This window comes from Columba livia, chromosome 14 (assembly GCF_036013475.1).
Source record: "Columba livia isolate bColLiv1 breed racing homer chromosome 14, bColLiv1.pat.W.v2, whole genome shotgun sequence".
Lineage (NCBI taxonomy): Eukaryota > Metazoa > Chordata > Aves > Columbiformes > Columbidae > Columba > Columba livia.
The window spans coordinates 17,672,371-17,696,810 of NC_088615.1; the positions used below are offsets into that span (position 1 = coordinate 17,672,371).

Sequence of the window (24,440 nt, forward strand, 5' to 3'; positions counted from 1 at the left end):
AGAATATAAATCAGTTGGAATTAACATGGACCTAGGAACTGTAGTTAATTAAAAACTGTACAAAAACTTCATGTCTGCTGTTTAGAAAATGGGAAGTTTACTGGAAGTTGCTTGTGCTAAACAGAGCACAGAGATGCAGCGGTATATTTGAACTTCTTGGCTTTTTAATTTATAGTGGATGATATAAACAAATATATGAACAAAGCAGCAAGTAAGGATGTAGGAATTTGCCAAAACACACAGTTGTTTTACAGGTTACAGTGCCTTTTGCCTTAGATTACACCAGCTAAAACCAAGGTAACAGCCCAGATGTTACACTACTTTTCAGGATATTTCAGAAGTGGTTTGCATTATCACCGTTTACAGAGCTGGGTGTTATGTAGAAGACATTAAAAGGCACACAATCAAATTACAAGGAAAGTATCATATGCCAGAACAAGTTAGGACACCACAAAAAAATCAGAGGATTGGAAGCATCCTCACTTTGATTAATCCAAACAATGGGGTGGTTTTCCTCTGTTTCTGGCATAGCTGATCCTAATGGATACATAACAGTATCATGAACCAGCAAGAGCTCCTTTTCCCATTTGCTCATGGGGCTCCTCCTACATTTTTGGGCAAGGGTTTTTGTGCTCTGGAGTCGTGCAGAGATTTTCTGCCTTTACCCTGCTCTTCTTCATCTGTTCTTTCAGGTCTTTCTGTGTGTAAAATGAGGATGTATATTGCCCAGGTTACTCACTCCTACAGAGCCACATAGAAATAAATGCCAGAGCTAACAGCTGGGGCACCTGGTCTTTTGATAAATAAGAGACTGAGTAAGAGAAGGAAAGAGGCTGTCAAAAGTTGGTACAGCATACTTCTTCAGGCAACTTAAATTAACAAGGTGCTCAGCTGAGAAGTGGCCAGGAGGTAAAAAAACCATCAAAACAGTTTTTGATTAGTAACTTATTAAAGACAATATGAGCAGTTTTGGCTTGAAGAGATTTGTCTGGAGATTTGTTGGTGGTGTTGTTAAGGAGTTACTTATCCTTCTCCATCAGTTTCATTGGCATCCTAGTACTTCACTATGAAATATCTTCCAGAACTGTCCTCAGATTTGGCTATGGTTAAGAAGAAAGACAGAACAGGTGAGAGTCAAATATGGGAAATAACAGTGTTGGAAACAAACAATACTATGGTCTTTGGGGGAAATAAGTTAATGCAGTCATTAGCAAAGGGCACAATGAGTAATGCCTGGTGACTGAAGATGTCCTATTTGTTTCTAATTCAGCCTTTGTGCTTTCACTTACAGAACAGGACTAAAACAGGAATTCAGGTGGTAATGTTATAAGCAGAATAATTATTTCTAGCTAGTTTGCAGGCATTAGAGTTGTAAACAGTGCCCTTGAGGAAACCCAGGTAATTAAATATTTCAGCTTGCGTGGGTAACATTAAATCCTTCCTCCTATTTCCTTTGGTAGTATTTATGCATTTATGACTGTATAGCACTTCGAAGGAGCAAATGTTCATCTGTTTTGCTACCACTCTACATCACAGCCTGTTTTACCCACATCCCGATAGCATTCCCTAGAAACTTCTGTCCAACTTACTACTGCAGTGAAGGGCAAGGGACCATCGCTTTTCAAGGACACCCTCCACAAAACACAAGACAATGTCATTCCAACACATGGGAAGTCAAGCAGGCATGGCAGAAACCAACATGAACCATCAGCAAACTTCTCATTGAGCTCAACTATGCAAAAAGGAGTTCTGCAGTACAATGGGGCCAGACTGCGTATTCCAAAAGAACACAGAGACCTGACTTGACCATGCTGAGGTCAACCTAGGGTGGCTGAAGCTGAATTGGAGTGGGAACCAGTGAGTGATATCACAGCAACAAGAAGGCTCCTAGAAGTATGACAGCAAAAAGAAGGCTAAGAAAACTAGGAGCCCACCGCTCAGTGCATAGTGAAAAAGGACATGTCAAAAGCCTTTCCCTTCCAGTTAAGGCAAACTAAACTCACATTTCACTTTAAAAAGCAATGATGGAAGCGCAGGATTTGAGAATCCCTTGTTGACTGTCTGGTTGAACACTAACCAAATGTGTTCCTAATAAAATAAGTGTGTTTTCTATTGCCAAGAAACACAATTTCTGATTAAAATCAGACTGTTTGCACCGTCTGGTGGACAAGTGTAATAGGATATGTAATATCTAACACATCACATGGATATTTATCTTCTGAAAGATCATCCTTTTGGAATATACAATGGCAGGCAGGGAAGTTGCTGGGTACACCCATTAGCAAGGTCAGCATCTGGCCCTGCAGATGCATCTTCATTAACACTTCAGTTGATATTTGTGATACTGAACAGACAGAGCAGAACTGGCTCTGCAGATCTCAAAGGAAAAAAAAGCGAACCAAATGTATCTAAGGGCTCAGCAGGGCATCTACTCTTCAGAAGACATCTGGATTTGAAAAGTATTTCAAAAATTATGAAATCTGGGGAAAAAAAAAAACCAAACAAATAAAACCATGCTCACAAAACAAACAACTTCCCCCAAAAAAGCACAAAAAGCACCTCACCAACTTCTCCTACTTAATACACGTGTATGTAGTCCCTGAGGAAGAGCACACAGAGGTGAGTCTGTGATTTGAAAGAATCCTGTGGGAAATGGACTCACAGGAAGCAACATCTGATGCTCACATATGTCTTGGCCAGAAGGAAAGAGAATTGCACGCATTTCCAAAGGTAAGAAGTTTGACCTTTGTTTTATCTTCGTTGTTTCAGTAACTTCTGTGAAAAGCTCTAGTTCTCTTTATCTTTATTAGGGGCACAAAGTAAAGTAAAACCTGGATTTGGTTCATTATATTGTTTAAAAACATAATTCCTGGGGAACCTGAGTGTTAATTTAAAGATTAGATTATTTTGAAAGCTATCATAGTAAAGTGTTATTTGGGAATCAAATGTGGAGAGGCTAAATAGAGAAAACATGATATAAAACCTGGAACATGTTAGATGCCAATGGATGTATTTCACAGATGTAAGATGAATTTTGTGATCATCTAATATGCTCTGTGTGTGGCATACACCACATATTCATATCCACTGCTTCCCGCAACAAGACCACTGATTTGTCACAGAATTACAAACTGTCTTTAGAAAGACCCCTCCTATTAACTTGAAGGTATCAAATGAGAGGTAACACCGTATCCCTTGGCTGTGTCCTCTTGGTGTTACGAATTGTGCTTGATTCAGTTTTCATTTCTTCTGGACTGTAACAAGGATGTGTCAGATGTCCTTGCTATGTTAAAGAGCCATCTAATAGATATCTGTTCAAGTCTGATCAAACCACCTATAACTTCACTCTGCTAAGTGGGAGACTGGATTTATTTCAGTCTCTGTGCCCTGTTCTCTAGACCAGTTATTTCTCTCACTGTTCCTCTGTGAACCACTGACAGTTTTGAAGTGGAGGTTGTGTTACAATGGTGTCTATCAAAGAAATGCAGTATTTCTGTTCAGTGTTCTTCTGTAATAAGCCATGTTAGCCTTCCTAGTGGTGTTTAAGAGATTGACTACAGAAATTTTCAGTCTGTCCAGAACTGATGGTTTCTGGAGCACCGTCCAGAGTCAGGTCTCTGCATATGATTCTTTGATCCTGTAGGAAAGAGACTGTGGTTTACATCTGAAAGTGCCTTGCTTTGCCATTCTGTCAACTACTCAGTGGCTTTCTTGTTTATCATGATCCCAATATTTATATAATCTGAAAACTTTATAAAAGCAACTGTATGTTTACACTTATATCTCTATCATTGCAAAAGAAGATTTTAAGTATATAAGAGCAGAAGAGAAAGTCCTTATAGGACTTCGCACTTATTAGATGCATACACATTAATTGCAGCAAGACTATCAACTTGACAAAGTCAATTCAGTACGTGCCATTCTGATTTTCTATGGTGCTCTTGTTTTTACTTTTTTTTATCTGCATGTTAGAGGCATAAAGCCAGAAGTCTTACAAAAGTCTAATTACATCAGCAGTACAGTCTCCATTATCATTTATATTTGTAAACTTGTCAGAGAAAGATATTGAATCTTTTTGACATAATCTGCATTCCATTAAGCTGCACTCTCCTCATTAGACTTGTGATGAGATTTTTTAAGCTGTTGCCACACAATTAGAGGAATATCTAGAAAAAAGTAGTGAATAAGATATGATACAGTAGAAACTGAGGTGCTGACTTGTTCACCTCTTTTCCTTCCCAGTGGCTGAAAGCACTTCTTTCCTGTGGCTTGTGACTTTTGCTCCATGTTTACCCTTGTGCCCAAGTACAGTAATTTTGTGTTAGAAACAAGAGGTCAGACTCTTTTACCTGCTTGTTGGCAGCCAGTACCGTATGCAACAGTAACTGGGGTATCCACAGAGGACTAGAAGATGTAACACAGGCTCTATGGGAGACTCATGTCCTTCTGGCACTGAAGAAAAGGCCAGGTATCCTCTATGCTATGTAAATATACACTAGGTACATCATGCTGTATTTCATCTTATATAGCATGATGCACTTCCATTTAAGCACTGAATATCACTCAGTGTTCTCCCTCTGTCCTGTAGTTGTGCCCTAGCAGTAACTCCAAACTTCAACCTTTTCCTTCTTCCCCAAAAAGGTTGTTGGGCATTGGAACAGGCTGCCCAGGGAAGTGGTTGAGTCACCATCCCTGGAGGTGTTTAAAAGATTTATAAATGAGGGTCTTAGGGACATAGTTTAGTGCTAGAATTAGGTCATGGTTGGACTTGATGAACTTAAGGGTCTCTTCCAACTGAAGTGATTCTAAGATCCAGATCACTGTCTTGGCCTGCCAAAGCTGCCTTGGTGGAGGTGTCAGTTTAGAGGTGACTGGTCCTCATAGCTTTCACCAAGCAGTCTCCTCCTGCCCTTCCAATGACATGGCAACATCCACATGGAGTGGACACTGACACAGGACCTTCCAGGAATGGTGGTAAGGGCCATGTCAGCTGCGCATCCTGACATGCTTCCTATGCAGGATGCCCTTTAGAAATCTGATTCTAATGATGTTATCCCTTAATATTTGTAATGAAGGACCTCCCAGTATCACCTGTCTGGTATCATGTGAACTGCCCCCATGTGTTGTATGAAGTACATGCATTCTGGGTATGTTACAGCTGGATTTCAAACTATTGAAATTCAACAACAGATGGATGGCTTCTACGTAGCAGCAGAAAGCAGTAATATGCTTCTGATATCTTTTTGTAAAATAATTATCTGTTCTTAAAGACAGTGTGTCAGAAGTTGCCTAGCAGAGGCTGCCAGTATTAATAGATCTGTATGATTGTTTTGTGTTCCTCAGAATTTCTTCCTTTTCCCCTCAACCACAAACAAGCCTCTTTTTTGTTGTTGTTGTTTTGAAAGATGATAAATTAATTTCTCAGTCTTATCAAATAGTTTCTGCTCTAATCCAGTATTTATTATTGGTACTAGGCCTCACTGGTTTTCTCCTTTGCAGCACCCTGGAATATACTGGGTGTTTCCTTGTGGAATACATATTTTCAGCCAGCTGTGTCTCACTCCTCCAAAGTTAAAGAGCATTTAAGCCATTGATGAGGTAAGAAGGAGACTGAGCAAGTTAAAAATCTCAGATTCTCAGAAAGATCATAATTTGTCTTGTCTGAATGCTGTGTAAATTAAAAGGTTATTGTAATATTCACTTTTTCTGTTTGGTATAGTTCACCATTAGGTAACACTGCCTTGAAGAAAATTCTTGCTGTATCCTGGTGATGCTGGAACTCAAGTATTTGTGCAGTTCAGCATCTACCTTGATTTTTCTGATGTTTTGCTCATGAGACATGTGAAGATTATGCACAAAGCAAGATTCACTGCAGAGGTTTATTCTGTTCAGCTTAAAGGTTTTGACAAGTAGTTTCTCTGTTGGTTTGTTTTGTTTTGTTTTGTGCATTTAGTGGAGAGTGTTACTAAACAAAGGGACTGGATAGCTAGGAGTCTCTTGGTTTAGCATTTTTGTGTTAAAGTAACTCATGCTCCATCTACTGAACAACAGTGTAATGAACATTTTTCTGTTCCTGTCACTGTATTTAATACCCTTGTTTTACTCTCAGAATGGCAGATGATTGTGAATTGGGCATGGAGATGCTTTTCCCATATATTCAGAAGGAAACACATTTAAACTTGGGTTTGGGATGAAACATTGGGATGTGCTGCTTGTTCACACAGGCAGCCCATATTTGTTCTTAACCTTTCTGAGCCACCCATAACTTTGTACTGGGTTTGGGGGTCTTCTTTTGAACATTTATTTAGCTACCTTGATTAATAGGTCATGAAAATAGAATGAGGCAGATGAAAGAACTAAAATGTGGAAGCAAAGAGTTACTGATTTAGTGCTTAACTATGACCTACTAATGAATATGATGTGTATTTTGAAATGAAGGCTAAGAATCACTCCAATCCCATGTCAAAGTTCCTGCCATCTGATATCCAGAGGTGAGTTTGAACCTTTTCAGCCAGAGTATAACTTTAAAGCCTTAAATATAAGATGGTATTAGAGAAAAAGGGATCATATAATTTTCTTCTCCATTTTAGAGTTTAAAAATCAAGCAGTGTGCATTGCAGCGCTCTGTTTTACATAGGCCCTGCTCAAAATCTGCCTTTTAAATACCAAATGAAGCCGGTCCCTTCTGGAAGACAGATATGGGATCACAAACTTCTGGGCACTTGAAGGAAAAAAAAGCAGGTTGCTTGGTATGTCAGGACACATCTGCACATGCAGAAGCAGAACTTTGCGTGCTTACAGAGCTCTACAGTTAAAGAGCTGATGCTCTTCAACAGCGTATCTCCAAGTCCAGGAGACACTGAGCAGGGCTCTCAGGATTAGACTTTAAGAAGTCTGTCCTCGATTTCCACTTAAGACATATTTTAAGTAGACTCTCATCATCTGGCCATGAGGGCTAGTCCTAACTATGCACATGATCATAAGTGAAGTTGAGTAAGACACACGTTTTCTATATGTGTAATTTTCTTCAATAGTGGAAATACTATATATCTGCCTAATTTGAAGTATACAAATTCATTTTCCTCTAACACGAGACAGAAAACTCTGCCCATTTACATGTCAAATATCTTTGCTTAATGAGACTTGCAATGCTAGGAAACTAAACTGTACAGCACAGGACTAGAGAACTAAAACTCTACAGCTAAAGTAAAATGAAAAAATACACTGGTCTTCAGCAAAAAGGAATTAATATTGTGTATTACAGGCTTTATTTATTTGTTTTTCACATAACTTTTTATAAATAAGGAAAAAAAGAGACAAACTATTTTGCTTGCACCTTTAGGATCTAAATAGGAGATTTACAGCCTGATAGACTTGCTTCTTGAAAATCAGATTTGCTTACTGTGCCTTGGCTGAAACTTCTTGATATCAAATGCTTCCACATCATTAATCTTGTTTAAAAACATTGCCTTAAATTTTTTAAGGTGTGATTTATTTTTTTTTTTTACAGCACTTTAAGTTAATGGATCAGTCATGGACAAACCTGTGAATTTCACTTTAAATTGAGGTGTGTTGTTATGGATATCGTATATATGAATTTCTGACAGTTCATTCTCTACATAGATGTCTGTCTGTAAAGATTAAAACAGAAAAACAAGCATGTAGTAATGAATATGGACACAATTCTTTAAGCATATTTAAAATGGAACAAATCTTTTCTGTATTAGACAAACTCTGGCCTGACAGAGGAGGAAGTGAAGAGATTATTCAGCCCTGGTGTTCCCCACAACAATCCCTGATTCCCAGGGTTTAAGCTGGCTGCTGTCCTCACTTGCCCTATAGTCCCAGTGCTGGGGGGAACCAGCACACTGCTCAATACTACTGCAATGTCATTTTTGATCTCTGGCAAGGGCAGAAAGCAAGCATCAGGGACCCCAAGGGATAAAACAATCCCCATGGCTGCTCCATGACCTATATCCCCTCCCCAAGCCAGCTCAGTCCGAAGTGCCGGCTCTCCCGTTACAATCTCATCACCTCACTAGTGACCTCATAACTCCCCTTTCCCTCCAGCCTCCTGCCTTCAATCTCAAACTCTCTCCATATGAATTTGTTTCCCCGGCTCTCAGTGTGCAATCCTGTCCCCAGGGCAGCGAGCAGCACAACGGGAGCCGGCTCCTGTGGATGAGGATGCTGAGAGATGGATGGATGGGTAGATAGATTAGATAATAAAGAGACCTGCCTCCGTCCGGGGACCCTGTCCCTTGCCCCAGCCGGACCCGAGTCGCAGCCGAGCCCGGTTGTTTCTCAGCCGTTTGCTGTCGGTCCTTTCCGTGACTTGCACATTTCGCCGCTCGTTTTTTTCCCTGGTCCAGGCTGCCCTCCGCTGTCCGGAACCTGGCATTGCAGCCGGATCCCAGCCCGCTGCTTCTGCTGCTCCCCGGGCAGAACTCTTAGCAGGGGCAAACTTGCTGGTGGACAAAAATCTGCATTTAAGTGATTCCAAGGTGTGCCAAAGCCTCATCACCTTTTTTGTTAGGCTTAAACAGATAATATTTTTGTATGTGAGAGTGCTAACGGACTACAGATTACTTTCTATTTGCCTTCCCCACCATTGATGGAATCCACTATCTTCACAATAAAAACAGATTACTTTCTTATTTTTATTCTTTATTCTTTTTTATTTGCCCTCCAGATTAGTTAACCCAGCAGTAGAAGAATCTTGACATCAGAAGTGTACTGTACCTGCCCAGGTATAAACTCTTTAGAAAGTAAATCAGCTGTGATGCAGCTTCAGCAGTATCTGCTAAATGCATTGCTTTTGTAACTGTGTGATTTATAATTATGCACTAGGAATCGTGTATGTGCATCTGTCTTTAAGTTGCCATTCATTTTTTCATTGCCAGTCTGTCCACTCCATTAGTAAATACGATGCTGGTGTGAGTATACATCTGTTGTCAGAACAGTGAATAAACCCTTTCTGGATTTCTCCCCACAGATATTTTCTGTTCTGGAAGTCTCCTTTTTTTTTCTTTTTTTTGGAGTATCTATGTGTCTTTGATCAGCAGTGTTGAACATGTCAAAACTCTGTCTGACAGAAATACTGCTTTTATAGCTCAGCTTTTGGAAGATGCAACATGTATAAAACAAAACAGCCAAGACACAAGAGCATGTTAGGATACTGAGAGCCTAAACTCCACTGCTTTGTGTTACAGGCATCCCAGGAAGTTCACTGATCACCCTGTTTTTCTGGGAATGGTTTAGTTGTGTCAGAGGCACAAGGGTCATCCTGTTGGCCTGGTCTGCAGTTGCTGCTGGAACCATAATGTGAGAGGAAGGGACCTGCAGCTGAGGGCAGAAGGTGTTAAACAAAGGGTATAAAAGCCTTTTTAAAAAATTCTATTTTATTTTATTTTTCCTCAGGTATCCTCCCAGAAATTCTCTGCTGCTTCTGTAAAGCGTAGGCCTGGTTTCTCTTATGCTGGGGTTATACTGCCCTCATTGTTTAGCTGAATTTAGTTTACTAACAGTGCTGGCCACTTAGTTAACCAGTGGACTGGTCACTGTGTTTTCAGAAGCACTAGACGTGAGCTGGGTGGTGGTCTCTCATGTTGACCCAGGTCCATGTTCCCCCCTGACATGAGTAAACATGACAACTCTCTTGATTTCTCTGTGTCCTTTGAAAGCCTCAGTTCGGAAGCTCTGTTTTCCTTCCAGACAGTGACCACACTGTCCATGAGGTTCTACTTGAATCACTTATCCATTGATTTCCATTTTAGATGGCAACTGGACCAGATGTTTCCACCTTCTCAGTATGTTCTTGCCATCTAAGGGTTACAAGATTTGCACCTTGGCTCAGAGATTTGCCAAACCTGGCATTAGGAGACAGAAAGTTGGGCACTGAAGATTGGTTTTTCTGGGCATTTCATCCTGCTAAATTCACAAAGATACTAGGGTTCCCTTTTGTTTGCTGCTACCTTCTGATCATTTTCTTGCTCCCTGAGTGGAAAGGGAGGCATTCTGAGGAAGAAAGGTGGAAAAGAGGAAATCTAGGTCCTAAGCCAGACACTGAGAGTAGTGGAAGGATGGGCACAAATGTAAAGGACTGTATCTATCCCTTTCTTCCTCTTACCTTCCTCTCCTGCCTACCTGTTTTGTTTCTTCCTTCTCTATGGCCATTTTCACTCCTTTCCTGATCCATGCACTTTGTTTGTCTTTGAGCTGTATCTACTACCACCTTTTCTCCAGAATTCCCCATACCCTTTACGCTCTGGCTAATTGGACCGCATTTTCCTTTTACTAGTGCCCATTCTGATTCTTTTCTTATAAGTGCTACACCAACAAGCTCCTCCTAAGTTGCCTTCAGGACTGATCCTACATGTATTTCTCTGTCCTCACCCTGCTTGATCAGCTTTGTCAACAGAACAGATTAATACTTGTTGACCCCCTTTTCATAGCATCTTTCCCTTCTCTAACCCTTGCTCTTCCTCTTCTGGCTCTCCCTTTCTCTCTTTTGCTTCCAAATCTGCTTCTCAATTCAAGTCCTGCTCCTTTCCTCAGGTGCCCAGCTAGAATTTCAAAATTAGCCCATTCAAGGCCAACCTCTTCCCAGATCCTTTCCTTCCTAGCCTGTCCGTTAAAGAGAAAATACATCATTCTTCTGCCCAGAACAATGTGCAGTCTGGCTACTTCTCACCTTCCTACTGGATCACTCGACTGTTTTCCTTCAATCACTTCTATTCATTATCTTCTGGTAGCCAACTGAAGAAACATTTCGTCACCAGCTGGAGTGTTCTTGCCCTTGTTCACAAAGTGCTTGTGTGGCACTTCTGTTGCTGAGGTCTCTTTTTCAAGGCTATCCAAATGTCACTGAGAAAATCACGTTATTCTCCTCTGTTGCTTCATGAAAAGCACACAGAAAGCCAAGATTATTCACACAGTGGATTTTAATTGCCTGACAACCTCCTGTGGCTTGACTGTTCATCGTGTAAGTTTCTATGAGTATTTATCTCCTCGTAGTCAACCAAAACAGCCACTGCAGAAAACTGTAGGAGTCATGCAGAAATTGGACATAAGAACATGAAAAAGGAATCTAAATAGGTGACACTTTCCCTCACAAAATATATCAACTTAGAACTAGAAATTAGAATATTATTTGTGGGCCATTTGAGACCTCAGGATGCAAGAAAACATACAGTTCTAGGGATTTATGAAGAAAAATTGTCTGCTGCATATTTGACCCTAGGAATGAGGCTGAGATGGAAAAACTGGATCACACTGAGCACAGAGTTTATGAAGGTGAGAATTACTTAGTTGGCTTCAAAGGCATTCATAGCAGCACAGTGTTGAAGCTATGTCATGGTTGGAGAGAAGAGAGCAAGAATTCCTTGTCTTCAAATACATAGGATTGTAAAGGTCTGGGTGGACATCTGGCCACCATCTTCTGTCCAGCATTATCTCTGGAGACTAGAGAGTGAAGAATGTCTCTGAGAAGGTTTGTGAACTCAGATTTTTGAAACAGGGAATTTCCCTTTATTCTTCAGAGTTGGAAGGGGAGATTTTAGAGCAGGTAAGCTCACGAACTGAGTTAGTAAAAAGGAAGTACTGCTACCTAGGAGGAAATGTGGTCCACATTGTGTCCCAGGAGAAGGAGCAACATGTCCACCTCAAGCAGAACACCAGAGTCCTGACCAGCAAGGCATTGCTGGACTGAGAGGAGATGTGTCCACAGAGCAATACCTGCACACTCTTCTTTCAGATATTATCTGAAAATCCATTGCAGCTGTTTCAATGGGCAGTGGAGGTTCATGCTGCTCTGAAGGGTGGATTGCCTCTTCAGATTATCCTAGGAGAGCACATACAATAGTTGGAAGTCTCCTTGAGAACACCCCGATTGTCCCAATAGTTGGAAGTCTCCTTGAGAACACCCCGATTGTCCCTCTGACTTCTGGAACATGTAGTGCACAACACGTGAGCAACGCTTGCTACATCTGCCCTTAGCTTTCATCTTTGTTAAGCACAGTTAACAGAATGTTTGTATTGGACGCCTCCTGGACATTTCATACTTGCCTGGATTATTAGTGCCAAACCAAAAGCCTCAGTAAGTATTAAGAAAGTGCGTTTATTTGTCAGGAACTTCAAATGGGAAATATGTTGTATAATTTGCCCCAGCAGTAGCCAGAACGTACCGGACACGATTGATGCTGAGCCGGGGGGGCGGACTCCCATGTGCAATTCCTGCGTTGGACGCCCAGTGCCGCTGTTGTCCAGCGCTGCGCGCGTACTGGTGCTGCTGGGCGGGGACTAGTGAGCGCCAGTCAGGTGCTGCATGGCTGACACTAGCCGAGATTCCAGCCGAAATGTCCAAAGCCTTTCCAAGGGATGTGCTGGGAATTGCTGCATCGAGAACCGTCTGGAAACACCAAGAGCACAAGGCAGAGCCGAGATAGTGGAGGAGGGAGATGGTCTCCCAGGTCCATCCCTGGGGGATTTGGGAGGATTTCGCCGCACGTCTGGGGTGACTCAGGCACAGCCCGTTGATTGGTAAGCACCGACTTAATACCGCGAGAAAAAAAACTGTTTATACTTAACACAGCGATGCGGAAAGCGTTAGCTGGATTGAATGCAGACAGAGGTGACCGGCTTTATCTCTCGGCAAATGAACCACAAATAGGAACATGTAACAGTGCTATAACAGAGAGCCAGAAGATTGGGAACGATTCTCCCGGTTTTCCTCACGTTTGCACCCAAGCGAGAGCTGAGTTCCGCTGGAGAACTGGGAATCCAGGCGCTGATGGTGGAGGAGAGAGAAGTAATCCGTTCTGGCAGCTGGCTGGGAACCACAGGGACTGAGGGAAGCGTCTGTGCTTTTGATATGCAGGCAACTCCTCCTCCCAAGCCATGTCTTCCTCAGGGCTTGCTGTGGATGGATGGGCAGTGACTCCAAGGGTGGGGAAGAAACCTTTATCCAGGGAGGGGGGAACAAAACCCGGCGTGGACACTCTGAGTTTTCACTCGGTGGATCCGAATTCCCAGCTGGAAGACCAAGAAGTGGATTTTGGAAACGGAAATTGCTCAGGCTACAGAAATCTGGGCAGAATCTTGTTTTTTGAAACTCGGGGACACACCAGAAACTGAGCAGAGTATGTTGCTGTAGCTCTTTTCTAGCATTAAGATGTCAATCTCAATGAAGAGAACCGGTTTTCAGTCATTTTAATCTACCTTCTTAGGATAAAGACATCATCACTAAATAAAAAACGAGGAAGCCTCCAAAATCACTGTGTGCTCAAGGAAATAAGTGAATTCCCTGACACATTTATGCAAATTACATTCTTATTACGGCTATAGTTCCTTAGTCTGTCTTAAAACATAGTGTGCCTTCATCTGGCAGTATGTATCTTATTTTTTCTGTTCATATACGTCCATTTTAGTGGTGTGATCCGACAGAAAACACCAGCATTAGCTATCCAGTGGTACACGGTAAGTGACTTTCTTTATTTTCATTTCTCTAAAATCCGGAAGGGTAGGAGTTTCACTCTAAGAGCAGCGTCTTCTGATGTGCGAAGCTACTATGACAGCCAAGCGCTCCGTTAAGGATCACTGTTCCTCTTACACCTTTTCACATCTGAAGCTGAAGGATACCACTTCCCTTCTGAAATAAAGGAAGCAACAATTACCGAGTTACTGCAGTCAAGGTGGGAAGTGACTTTGGAAGCTCTTCTCAGCTTGTGGCTGTTCCCTGCTGAGCAGTGGTGTTAAAGATTAGGTTATGGAGAAGCAAATCCTCCTTCCTCTCTCGGAGATGGCAAGAGCTGAGCAGGAGCACTGGGAGGAGAACATAACAAATGCCATCCAGGTGTCACTAATTTCTGCATGGCACAAATGAGGAGAGAAGCCACGTTCTCAACACATCTACTGCTGTACTTGGCCTATGGTTGGCTTTACACCAAGCTTCTGTGTTGGCAATAATGACAACAACTCGAAAGAGGGACACGTCCCTGGAAGTGAAAAAAGGAAGAAAGAGCTGACTTGGCCTTTGATGTAAGTTGGCCTTTTTGATTCTATCACACTTCCAAGTCAAAGGGTCGTAAGAAGATATTACCATAAATGGCTGCATCTGTGCAAAGTCCTCTAGTAGGTAAAATTCTGGGGAATCCTAAAGTCAACCCTATTTATTACATTCTCCTACTGATACGGTCAGAAAGTTCTTTATTTTAAAACAAACGCAGGCATCAGCGAATTTCTAGTACTTCACCTGGTTAGTATTGTTCCACAGTGTCAGCTCTTTTAGCAAACAAAAATAAGGGGGAAACATCCAGGAAATTAAAGGAAAGGTGTCAAAACATGGAGGTTAGGATACTTTCTGTATTAAAAAATAGTGTGGTTTCTTTTATAGTAAAAGCTGAATTACAATTGCTTGAACCAACAGTAAGTAGTGGAAGCGTATTTTGACTTGCCCCTTTTACCGAGTTTGCTCCTGCCTCTAATCATCCCTTAATAAGATTTGCATATTCCTAGAACCCCCTTCAAACATCTCGTTATCAGTTTGCTCTTTTTGCGTCTTTTTGTGAATCAATTATGTTTTCCTCCCCTTATCGTTTACAAAGCTTCTGGTTGAAACTCTTGGACTTTACACTTGAATCGTTCCTTTAATCACCCGTCGATCGGTGTCGTTAGATCCCTGGTCTTTGAAATCGTCTCCATTATCTCCTGCTCATTAACATCCGTGTATCTGGGGGTTTAACTTACGAGGTGTCCTGTTTGTTTCCTTGTCTTTTGTATTTAACAGCTATTGGCCGTATATCCATACACAGGTAGTGGAGTTCGGTTTTGACCTCTAAGCACAGGGACCTTTAAAGTGTTTCTGAACCCGTGTGGTAACATCAGAGGAGAAAGGACCTCCAAAACCTCAATACAGGTTGCAGCATTTCGATGTTCGTGTACATGTTTTGCGAACGTTTATACCTTATAATGGGTGCAAGGGTCAGCAGGCGGCAGGGGAAGATACTCGTGTCAGTTAAGGAGAAAAACTCTTTTCATACAGACAAGCATTCAAGTTGTTTGTCCTTTGAGGGAGGTGTGATACATAATGTGAAGAAAACAGCATTAGGATGATGTGTCCTAGAACAGCGTTGTGATCTAGGGTGATGGTGACCTAGATGAAGATGAAGCATTTGATTTCGGGAACTTTCCCTGGCATCAGCTCTCATACTCAATAGCGGTGCTTCTCTAACCCGTCCCGCTTGCTCACTCTCCTTAACAAGTGGGGAAGAGAAGGAAAATCCCGCCATGGATCCTGTGGAAGTGGCAGATCTTGCACTGCCTTCACAACACAGAGGAAAATCAGGAGCTGGGTATGGAGAGCTGGACAATGACACCCAGAGCAGCGCTTTGTATGCGGGGAGGGACCCTGCTTCTAGGCTAGGAGAGCATTTACACTGTACCTTTTGGCTTCGGTTAGGGATGGACAGTGCAGAGTAATGTAGCAAACTCCAAAACAGCAGCTCTGCCCCGAATAAGGCGGCAGAGGAAATATTCCCCCTTGCGACGCTGGGTGGGGATGTTGGCCACGGAGAGGCTGTTTCCTCTGTCTGCACCGGGTTTGCAGATACAAGGAGACAAAAAAATCCGTGTGAGCTGCCCGGGAAGGGCGGGGGGACACGGAGCCGGGGTGCTTGGGGGCTTTCAGACCCCCTTACCCCGGATTTCTAACAAACACCGCTGTCCATCGGACGCTGCTTAAAAATGCTGGGGACCACGGAGTACGGCAGATGGCTTTTCTGGAGACTAATGGCGTGTGGGAGACGGAGCAGAGGCAGAAAGAGGCAAGTGATCTTGTTTATTCTCTGCGTTTGCGTGTGTCAGAGCGGGGCCGAAACCCTCCGCTATTCTCTGGCGGAGGAAATGGAGAGGGACTCGTTTGTGGCCAATATTTCAAAGGACCTGGGGGTTTCTCCGAGCCAGCTCGCAGCTCGCAAGGCCCGCGTTGTGTCGGAGGGGAACGAGCAGCTTTTCCGCCTCAATCAAAACACCGGAGTTCTGACGGCCAAGGAGTCGCTGGACCGAGAGGAGATCTGTCCGCAGAGCGATACTTGCACGCTGTTCTTTAAGGTATTCTTTGAAAATCCGTTGCAGCTGATCCGAGGGGAGGTGGAGGTTCGTGACGTGAACGACAACTCCCCCGTGTTCCCGCAGAAGGAGATGGTTTTAGAGATTCTGGAAACGGCATCTCCTGGGTCCCGTTTCCCTCTGGAAAGCGCCCAGGACAAGGACGTGGGCAGCAACGGCTTGCAAAACTACAGCCTTGGGTCAAATTCGCGTTTCTCCCTTGCTCTTGGAACAGGGAAAGGTGGAGCAAAATACGCGGAGCTCGTCCTAGAGCGGCAGCTGGACCGCGAAGAGCAGCGAGAGCTGAATTTACTCCTCACCGCCACCGATGGAGGGTCGCCACCCAGGTCGGGCACGGCTCAGGTCCGCATCGTGGTGCTGGATGCCAATGACAACAACCCGGTCTTTGGTCGGGAGGTCTACGAGGTTCGCCTGGCTGAGAACAGCCCCCCGGGGCAGCTGGTGCTCCGAGTCGCGGCCGCGGATCCCGACGAAGGTTCCTACGGGAAAGTGCGCTACACCTTCACTCAGACACCGGAGCGGTCCCGGCAGCTCTTCGAGCTGAACCCGGACACCGGGGAGATACGGGTCGCAGGCAACCTGGACTTCGAGGAAGCGAAAAGCCATGAGATGGTGGTGAGAGCCACCGACGGCGGGGGGCTGTCTGCGCATTGTAAAGTGCAGGTGGAAGTCCTAGACGTGAACGACAACGCCCCGGAGATAGCGCTCACCTCCCTCACCGCCTCAATTCCGGAGGACGCCCCTCCCCGCACCGTGGTGGCTCTGTTCAGTGTGCGGGACCGGGACTCCGGAGACAACGGCAGAACGGAGTGCACAATCGACGGGGACTTGCCTTTCAGCCTCACCCCCACTTTTGATAATTACTACGAGCTGAGGACAAATGCCGCTGTGGACAGGGAGAGGACGGCAGAGTATAACATCACCGTCACAGCCATGGACTGGGGCATGATGCGGCTGAGCTCTCGGGAAAGCGTATTCGTACAGATATCCGACGTGAACGACAATCCCCCAGAGTTCACCCAGGAGATTTACACCATGTCGGTCACGGAGAACAACAGCCCCATGCTCCGAATCGGCAGCGTGAACGCTACGGATGCCGATACGGGAAAAAACGCCCAAGTGAGATACACGCTGGTGCAGCAGGAGGGCAAGGAACAGCCCGAAGTGTCGGTCAACTCTGAAAACGGGGACGTTTACATTCTCCGCCAGCTGGACTATGAGGAGGTGCGCGCCTTCGAGGTGGCGGTGCGAGCTGCCGATAGTGGCTCCCCGCCGCTCAGCGCCCAGGCACTGCTGCGCGTGATAGTGCGGGACGAGAACGATAACGCGCCCGTCGTGCTGTACCCGTCCCCTGACAACAGAGCGGCGGCTGGCGAGCTGGTGCCGCTCTGGGCACCGACGGGCTACCTGGTGGCCAAGGTGGTGGCGGTGGACGCGGACGCGGGGCAGAACGCGTGGCTGTCGTATGAGCTAGCTAAGGCGACCGAGCCGGCGTTGTTCCGCGTGGGGCTGCACAGCGGCGAGGTGCGCACGGCGCGACCAGTGGCAGAACGCGATACGCCCCGGCAGAGGCTCGTTGTGCTGGTGCGAGACCGCGGGCAGCCGCCGCGCTCTGCCACTGTCACTCTCGGCATCGTCCTAGTGGACGGCTTCTCCGAAGCGCATTTGCGGGTGAGCGAGGAGGCGCCGGCCGCCGAGCCCGACGGGCCGTTGACCTTGTACCTCATCGCCTCCCTGGCCTGTGTGTCGGCGCTGTTCCTGGCCACCGCGGTGGCCACCGTGGTGGCGAAAGTGCGGCAGGCCAGGCGGAGCGAGGCGGAGACCTTGCCCACATTCCCCCAGGCTGCCACGGAGAGCGACGCGGGCTCCCTGCCCCGCTACGTGTACGACGTCTGCTTCGCCGCCGGGACCGTCAACAGCGAGTTTCGATTCCTCAGGCCCCTCTTTCCCTGCTTCCCCGCCGGGCTGCCCCCCGGCCCGGGTGAACAGCGGAGCTCGGTGTGCTCGCAAGAGGCGGCCAACCTCGGGGCAGAAGGCGACTGGGCTACACAGGTGAGGGACCTGGACGGGCCGAGGCAATGGGGGAGCGGGGAGGGAGCAGCTTGGAATGTGTTTGTTTGTGGGGGAGTGCTCACCGCGGCATTAAAACTACCGATGTTGAGGAGCTGTTGATGGAGGAGCCACTGGGCGGGAGTAGAGGGCGGAGAGGGTGTCAGAGCCTTTGACCCGCCCAGGAGGATCCGTCATAGCTCTGCTGCTTCCCAAGTTCTTACTAACCCCACCCGCCACACCTTGCTCTATGCTCTGAGTATTCGCATTAGATCAAGTTTCTGGTACCACAAGAAGGAAGGGACAGCTGAATCATAAGAAGATGAGAAGTAGAGATATAGATGTGTGAGGCACACAGTGGGTCCTGTCTACACACGGTGTAGAACACGCAGGGACCCGGAGAAGGAACAACACCGCTCCCAGGGATACGTCCTCCCGGAGACGGCAGCACCAGGAATGTGATGGTCCTGGCCAGCTTCAAGCGGGATTGCGGGGACAACGGTGCAAAAGGCTGTCACATCCCGACGGCGTTTTCTGTACTGCCGTTCGGAGCTGGTGCTCAGTACTGCCCAATATCGTTCACCAGGGTGGTGGCAGAGCTGAACTCAAGCTGTCTTCCAGACTGCTGGAGATCACGGAGGTGGGCACCTCTGCCATTAAATCCCCTTGGTTTTGCGTTCCTTATTTTTCTGGTATTGGCCAGAAAACTGTGGTTATCGGGACTTTACAATGTACTCTTTCAGTCTTTTTCTGACCCAGCTGGGTGTTCCCAGATAGTACCAACACCTCTCTTATCTGTGCCGCTGTGAACCTGGAGTTATGTCTGAGACGTCCTTTAAACTTCCTTAGATGTCCTTTAAATTTGGGGGCAACAAGAGGTGATAAAACAAACAACTCCTCCTCTCCTCACTCTACCACTGAGTTCAAATCCTTCCTGAACATGAGGTTACCGGTTTCCATCTAGCCGTTCACAAGAGCCCGGACGAGGAACATATATGATATGAAACCACATTTACTGTTTGTGAGAAAGTGGTTTTATTTTGGGCTCTTAAATGAAATTCAGACTCATTAAAGGTTTGCAGTAGTGCCTTTGTGATGGCCACAGTGGAGGATGGATTCTGGCTCTAGGTTTTCCCTGTTCAGGTCAGAGACTCGCTGTCCGGTCCAGCCTCCTCTTTGGCGCTGGGTAGAGAACAACGATGTCACACCCGCAGTGGTGTGACCATCACCTTCTCGTTGACGCCTTCTTACTTTCAAGGCCCAAATAACAACATCCACTCTGTTCTTTTCAGGGTGGAACTCCCCTCTCTGAAGACACGGTTCGCAGAGCTGCAGAAGCAGCTTGCACTGCAGACAGGGGAATGGAGCTAAATGTCAGTTCTGGTCAAAACCCTTGGCTCACCCATCAGTAAATGAAGAATAAGACAAGCATGTCTGTCCTCACCGGCTAACGTCCTCACAGTGAAAAGAGGACGAAGAGACCAAACACCCATAAAAAGGGACCAGGGAGTTACAAAGTTTCTCTGTGAGGGAGTAAAAACTCCTCTTCAGCAGTACTTTATTCATGTAGGTATTTTGTAATTGTGATATGGATGGAGGAGGAGGACTGTGTTGCATGTTGATTACACAGAGGCTTGATGTATGGTTGTGAGAGTATCACTTCTTCTAAATGTTAACGGAAGTACTAAAAACTGGAAATAGACCTTCAAGATAACATATTAATTTTCTTCCTACGTCACTTTTTTTGCCTTTTTAAAAAACTTATTATTATTTTTCCTTGTGAAGAGGGCTGTGTAATAATGTCTTAACTTTCTGCAGTTTGTTCAATGCCAGGCCAAACAGATGTTAAGCAAAATTAAGTGGTGTTTGCAAAGGAAATCCTTAGTAACAAGTAGAAGCTGATTACATTTGAAACAGCTGATATCGGCACACTTAGCATATTTGACCAGGAGTTTACAGGTTCTCCATAATGTAAAGAGTGGGCTTTGAGCAATAGCGTTTGGTTTGTTTGGGTTTTTTTTTTTTTTTGGTTGGTTGGTTTGTTGTTTGGGTTTGGTTTTTTTTTGTGGTTTGTTTATTGAAATGTACATTTCAGGATTTTTGAGCATAAAGGTGGTAGAGAATTAAAAGTACTGTTTGTGGTTTTACAGTAAAGCAGGATAAACCATTCACAATAAAGGCACTGTAGAATATAGAACGTCAAGAAGCTTTCTGTTTAATTACATTGTGTTCATCTATAAAGAGGTGTTTCCTGTCGCTCACACATTGTTAAGAGTCTAATGCCTGGTGACAGAAAAAAATAAAACCTACTTGGAACTCCGTTGGATGAGTGTGCTGTCTCGAAGATCACTTGCCACAGTCATTGCCGAGGAAACAGCCATCCCAAGAGCAGGAGTTCAGGAATAAATCCGTGCTTCGGAGTGGATTTTATGCAGGGGAAATACAGCGGCCTGGAAAGCAGTCCGTTAGCAGAAGCCGGAGCAAACTGGAGTGGGATGTTCGGAACCAAGAGAGATGCTGCCTTTCTTGAGGGCTCCCAGCCTGAGAGGTCGTGAATCGGGAAAACAATCTCGGTCCATTCCAGAAACACACCCGAGAATTACTACGCGGAACTATACGGCGATCACCGCTGTAGTTGATGGATCAGCTCAGTCATGCTGGACATCTGCAACAATATGTAACTTTTTAGTCTAAACAGCCTGAAAGTGATTCCTTCACTCTGCATAAACAGTTCAAATAGAAGTTCAAATATAGAGAGCGACATTAGTAAAAGCAGCTTTGAATAAATCTCGTTGTCAAACAGAAGCATTGGTCATTCATGTGGTGGCCATACTTCGAACAGGCTGATAGAGTCCAGTTAAATCTGTATGCCTGGATTTCAGAAGGGAGAAATCGAGCGGTTTCTCGCTGTTTTGCAGGCTTTGCTCTGGGAATTCTCCACGTACTTCTGCAGATCGGCCGCCCGGTGCCGCTGTTGACCGCTGAGGCTCCGCACAGCTCCTGGATCCGCCGCCCCCGGGACTGCGGGGCTGCACCAGCCCGGGCTGCTCCGCTCGGGGCTCGGCAGCCTGGATCGGCAGCTCCATCCAGCTCACAGGGGGAAGAGATCGCTTCGCTGTGAGGGAATGGAGCTGAGGAAGAGGGAGGAACCGCTCTCAGGGCGAGTGGTAGCTCTGATCCTGGTCCTCTGCGTATCGGGGGTGAGAACAGAGACCGCTCGGTACTCCGTACCCGAAGAGGCGGAGAGGGGCTCCTTTGTGGCGAATATCGCTAAGGATTTGGGACTAACCGGTGAGGAATTATCGGCTCGAAAGGCTCGGCTCGTTCCGGAAGGAGAAAAGCAGTATTTGCAGCTGAACCAACACACCGGGGACTTGGTGGTGCGAGAGCAGATGGACCGGGAGGAGCTGTGTGGGCAGAGCGAGCCCTGCCTGCTGCGTTTCGAGGTGCTGCTGGAGAGCCCACTGCAGTCCTTCCGAGCCGAGGTAAGCCTCACCGACATAAATGATCATGCTCCCATGTTCTTAAATAAAGAGATAGTTCTAAAGATTCCGGAAACTGCAATGCCAGAAACTCGATTTTTGTTGGAAAGCGCTCAGGATCCAGATGTAGGGAACAACAGTCTTCAGCATTACAGTATCAGATCGAATGAGTATTTCCATATCTGTACCCGGAGGCGGAGTGACGGCAGGAGGTACCCCGAGCTGGTGTTGGACCGAGCCCTGGACAGGGAGCAGCAAGCAGAAGTGGCTTTCAGTGTCACGGCTGTGGATGGTGGGTCTCCACCGCGCTCTGGTACAGCCTTAATCCGTGTCGTAGTCCTAGATACAAATGACAACATCCCGGTATTTACCCGGAGTCTGTATAAAGTCCGTGTATTAGAAAACAGTTCCCAGGATACCTTGGTGGTGGCGGTGTCTGCTAGCGATTTAGACTCAGGAACGAACGGGGAAATAACCTATTCCATAGTTCAAAATTCAGAGGAAAATCACCAGACGTTTAAAATAAGTTCAGAGACAGGGGAAATTCGAATCAAAAAGCCGGTGGATTATGAAGAAACAAAAACCTACGAGATAGACGTGCAGGCCACAGATGGAGGAGGTCTGTCTGCACACTGCAAGGTGGAAGTGCAGGTGGAGGACGTGAATGACAATGCCCCGGAGGTGATCATCACCTCCCTCACAAGCACCCTCTCAGAAGCCGCCCCACCGAACACCGTGGTGGCCCTTTTCAACCTGCGGGACCGGGATTCGGGGGATAACAGCAGGACGAGCTGCGAGCTGGCAGGCGAACAGCCCTTCAGCATCACGCTGCTGGCAGCCGACGCGTACGCGCTGGTGACATCGGAGGCGCTGGATCGGGAGCAGGTGGCAGAGTACAACGTGACAGTACGGGCCCGAGACGAGGGCTCCCCCGCGCTCTCGGTGTCCAAGACGCTGTTCGTGCGGCTGTTGGACGTGAACGACAACGCGCCCACCTTCACTCAGACCATTTACACCATGGTGCTGAGCGAAAACGAGCCAGCGGGTACGAGCCTGGGACGTCTGAACGCTACGGACGCCGACGCGGGAAAAAACGCCCGAGTGAGATACGCACTGGAGCAGCCCTCGTCGAAAGGCCACCCCGTCGAATCCTTCGTAAGCGTGGACGCGGAAACTGGAATCGTGCGGGCGCTGCGCCCGCTGGACTACGAAGAGGTGCGCACCTTCGAGGTGGAGGTGCGCGCTGCCGATGGCGGCTCCCCACCGCTCAGCGCCCAGGCGCTGCTGCGCGTGCTGGTGCGGGACGAGAACGACAACGCGCCCGTCGTGCTGTACCCGTCACCCGACAGCAGCGCGACGGCGGGCGAGTTGGTGCCGCGCTGGGCGCCGGCAGGCTACCTGGTGGCCAAGGTGGTGGCGGTGGACGCGGACGCGGGGCAGAATGCGTGGCTGTCGTACGAGCTGGCCAAGGCGTCGGAACCGGGGCTGTTCCGCGTGGGGCTGCACAGCGGCGAGGTGCGCACGGCGCGACCCGTGGCGGAACGCGATACGCCCCGGCAGAGGCTCGTTGTGCTGGTGCGAGACCGCGGGCAGCCGCCGCGCACTGCCACTGTCACCATCGGTATCGCCCTGGTGCGTGAGTTCTCCGACGCCTTCCTCCAGCTCAACCACGGTACAGAAAGCAAGAGGCAGCAGCAGCCGCAGGTGGCCGAGGAAGAACTGCTCACCACCTACCTCATCGCCTCCCTGGGCTGCGTCTCCTCGCTCTTCCTTCTCTCCGTCCTCGCTTTTTCGGCGGCCAAGCTCTGCCATGCTCACCTCCGGCCACACCCTTCGCCTCCCTCTGCCCGCTGCTACGCTCACGGCGACTTCCCCACCGACGACGTGGACGCGTCCCGCACGGGCACTCTGTCACCGGCTTACCACTACGAAGCCTATCTGACCAGCGCCTCGGGGAGGAGCGAGTTCCAGTTCCTAAAGCCCGGCCTACCCAGCCCAACAAGCAGTGCTGAGGCAGGGGCAGGCAAACAGGAAGAATCGCTGTGCTGGTCGCAGCCCGCTGGAGAGAGGGGAGCAGAAAAGGGCAGCTCAGACCTTCCTTTCGCTCAGCCGCTTGACTGGCCGGCCGGCAGGCGCGTCCACGCCTGAGCCTTGCCGGGACCGGCCTCCGTTCCCCGTCCTCAACCTGAGATTCCAGTTTCCGTGTAGCACCGAGAAGTGCTGTTCCTTGCGTGCTGCCCCGGCGGAGGCTCCTACCCATTTTCTCTGGCCGTGGAGGGCGGCTACGTCCCTCCGAGCTCAGCCGCCGCCGAATGATGCCGTGGGAAACGCAATGTACTTGTCTTGCTGAAGGGCAGGGATTGGCCTCCCGGACGCCAGGTGCACAGACACCTGCTCCCGGGCTCATGGCAGCGGGGAGCGGGGGAAGACGCGGGGCAGGTGCCGCGGTTGCTCATGTGCTCGGGCTGACCCGGTGGCCTCGCAGGGATCTCCACTCTCCGTCCCTGCGCTTCCCTGGTGCTGTGCGCGCGTTCTGCCGCGGAACCCCAGGCGGGCGAGCGGCTGCAGCCACACGAGTGCGCGCGGGTCCGTGTACTGGTGGGAGGCGGCAGCGCGGACAGCGGGCGGCGGCGGGCGCAGTCTGGCGGCGGGCCGCAGGGTGGCGCTCCCGGCCAAGGCGTCGCCGAGCGGCTGCGAGCTGGGAGGCGGCCGAGCCCGGTCCGGCCCTGCCCAGCCCAGCCCGGCCGGGAAACAGCGGTGGCGGCGAGCCGGGGCGAACGGTAC

General features: G+C 47.5%; 2 protein-coding genes across 2 annotated transcripts; both read left to right on the forward strand.

Annotated features, from left to right (window-relative positions):
- The first annotated feature begins 14,087 nt into the window (after window positions 1-14,087).
- LOC102083730 (protocadherin beta-16-like) lies at window positions 14,088-20,497 on the forward strand. Its single transcript, XM_065030252.1, has 2 exons — window positions 14,088-18,177; window positions 19,467-20,497. Exons 1-2 carry the CDS (start codon window positions 15,742-15,744, stop codon window positions 19,584-19,586), a joined length of 2,556 nt encoding a protein of 851 aa, XP_064886324.1. The 5' UTR covers window positions 14,088-15,741; the 3' UTR covers window positions 19,587-20,497.
- Window positions 20,498-20,714: 217 nt separating this feature from the next.
- On the forward strand, window positions 20,715-24,218 carry LOC102084095 (protocadherin beta-15-like). Its single transcript, XM_065030253.1, has one exon. The coding sequence runs from the start codon at window positions 21,300-21,302 to the stop codon at window positions 23,802-23,804; it is 2,505 nt and encodes an 834-aa protein (XP_064886325.1). The 5' UTR covers window positions 20,715-21,299; the 3' UTR covers window positions 23,805-24,218.
- The last annotated feature ends 222 nt before the right edge of the window (window positions 24,219-24,440 follow it).